Source organism: Gymnoscopelus braueri, assembly GCF_963280865.1.
Source record: "Gymnoscopelus braueri genome assembly, chromosome: 15".
Classification (NCBI taxonomy): domain Eukaryota; kingdom Metazoa; phylum Chordata; class Actinopteri; order Myctophiformes; family Myctophidae; genus Gymnoscopelus; species Gymnoscopelus braueri.
Genome location: NC_137620.1, coordinates 50670332 through 50672173, shown reverse-complemented (window position 1 = coordinate 50672173; position 1842 = coordinate 50670332). Strand labels below are relative to the sequence as shown.

General features: G+C 41.2%; 1 protein-coding gene across 1 annotated transcript in view; it reads right to left on the bottom strand.

Annotated features, from left to right (window-relative positions):
- Nucleotides 1–756: 756 nt before the first annotated feature.
- The window catches only part of LOC308101224 (uncharacterized protein), a 63954-nt gene continuing 62868 nt past the window's right edge, over nt 757–1842 (bottom strand). Inside the window, exon 13 of the mRNA XM_080450610.1 lies at nt 757–1668. Within this exon, the coding sequence (XP_080306736.1) occupies nt 1037–1668 (632 nt within the window). The 3' untranslated portion in view covers nt 757–1036. The remainder of the gene's footprint in view (nt 1669–1842) is intronic.

Here is a 1842-nt window from a genome sequence, read left to right as displayed (position 1 = left end):
GTGTGTGTGCGTGCGTGTGTGTGTGTGCGTGTGGGCGCGTGTGTGTGTGTGTGTGTGTGTGTGTGTGTGTGTGTGTGTGTGTGTGTGTGTGTGTGTGTTCAGTACAGACACACATTTACATCCAGAATGTTTTTATTGTATTTATGAACACAATCATATCAATTGATGTAACATTGTCACAATGTAAATACAATAACATTGGTTTCATTTTCTTGAAGATATGAGTAAATATAGACATGAAAAAGTTCAAAATATGTGAAATGACATTTTATAGGTTAAAATACAGTGATTTTCAACATCCTACCATTGGAGTAAATATAGATTTTTCCATAATCAATAAAACGATGTTATTCATGTTTAAATGTTCTAGATCAGTGGTTCACACACTGTTTAGTTCCAGACCTAAAAGAGACATGTGTCTCCACGGGATCCAAAGTAGTGAAAATAGCAGATCTACAAGCTCACAACGTGTGTGACGCAATGTGAGCTGACAATGTGACTTGTTGTGAGCTTGTAGATCTGCTATTTTCACTACTCATACACACTTTTTCATTCTTCCTCATTTTTTATGGAATTTCTTTTTTTTTTATGAAATAAAGTAAAAAAGTTAGCATTTCTGTCTGAAAATATATATATATATATATTTAATTTTTACTTTTAAAAAATGATTTGAAATAAAACAATAAAAAAGAAAAGTATACCAAAAAAAACAAATCTTTACTAATGACCCATAAAGATGGATCCATGACCCAGTGTTTGGGACCCCCCCCCCCCCCCATCTCTATGGAAACCAAACCATATTGCTTCTGTAAAAAAAAACACATCTGTTCCTGATTATTATAATATCACTTTATGGTCCTCACACCCTGTCTGTCTGTCTGTCTGTCTGTCCTCACACCCTGTCTGTCTGTCTGTCTGTCTGTCTGTCTGTCTGTCTGTCCTCACACCCTGTCTGTCCTCACATCCTGTCTGTCTGTCTGTCTGTCTGTCTGTCTGTCCTCAGACCCTGTCTGTCTGTCTGTCTGTCTGACTGTCCTCACACCCTGTCTGTCTGTCTGTCCTCACACCCTGTCTGTCTGTCCTCACACAGAGACACAGAGCCAGACAAAACACAGAACCCAGGGTAGAGAGGTTCAGTGAATGTGTTCTGGAAGGTGTACAGGTGTCTCAGTGTCTCAGAGGAAGACTGATAGAAGGACAGAGTCCCAGCAGAACAGTCTAGATACACTGATACTCTGTGGACATTATGCTCCTCTCCCATACTGTCTACAACCACTGATACTCTGTTGGAGTCAGAGGGACGGACAGGAAGGACAGTTCTCCTCCTATTGTGACTGACAGAGTAACTGTTACCATGGAGACCATCAATACAGACCAGACTCCAGGACTTGTCATTCCCTCCAAGCACACAGTCCTCACCCTGTCCTTTCCTGTTGATCCCTCTGTAAGTCACTGCTATCTGAACCACTTCACTCCACTCTACCTCCCAGTAACAGCGTCCAGTCAGACCCTCTGTACACAGAACCTGTGTATACAGTCCATCAAACCTGTCAGGATGATCAGGATACTGAACCTCATTAAACATGTCCCATGTCACCTCTCTGTTGTTCTCAGACAGAGAGAGTTGTCTGTTTGCTGTGTTTGTGTCCAGAGTGAGATGATGGAAATCTGATGAGAAAATAATACAGTAAACATTAAAAACATCATTCACTGAGTCACACACACACACACACACACACACACACACACACACACACACACACACACACACACACACACACACACACACACACACACTCACACTCTATTCTGGGGTGAACAGTAGATCTGCTATATTATTCA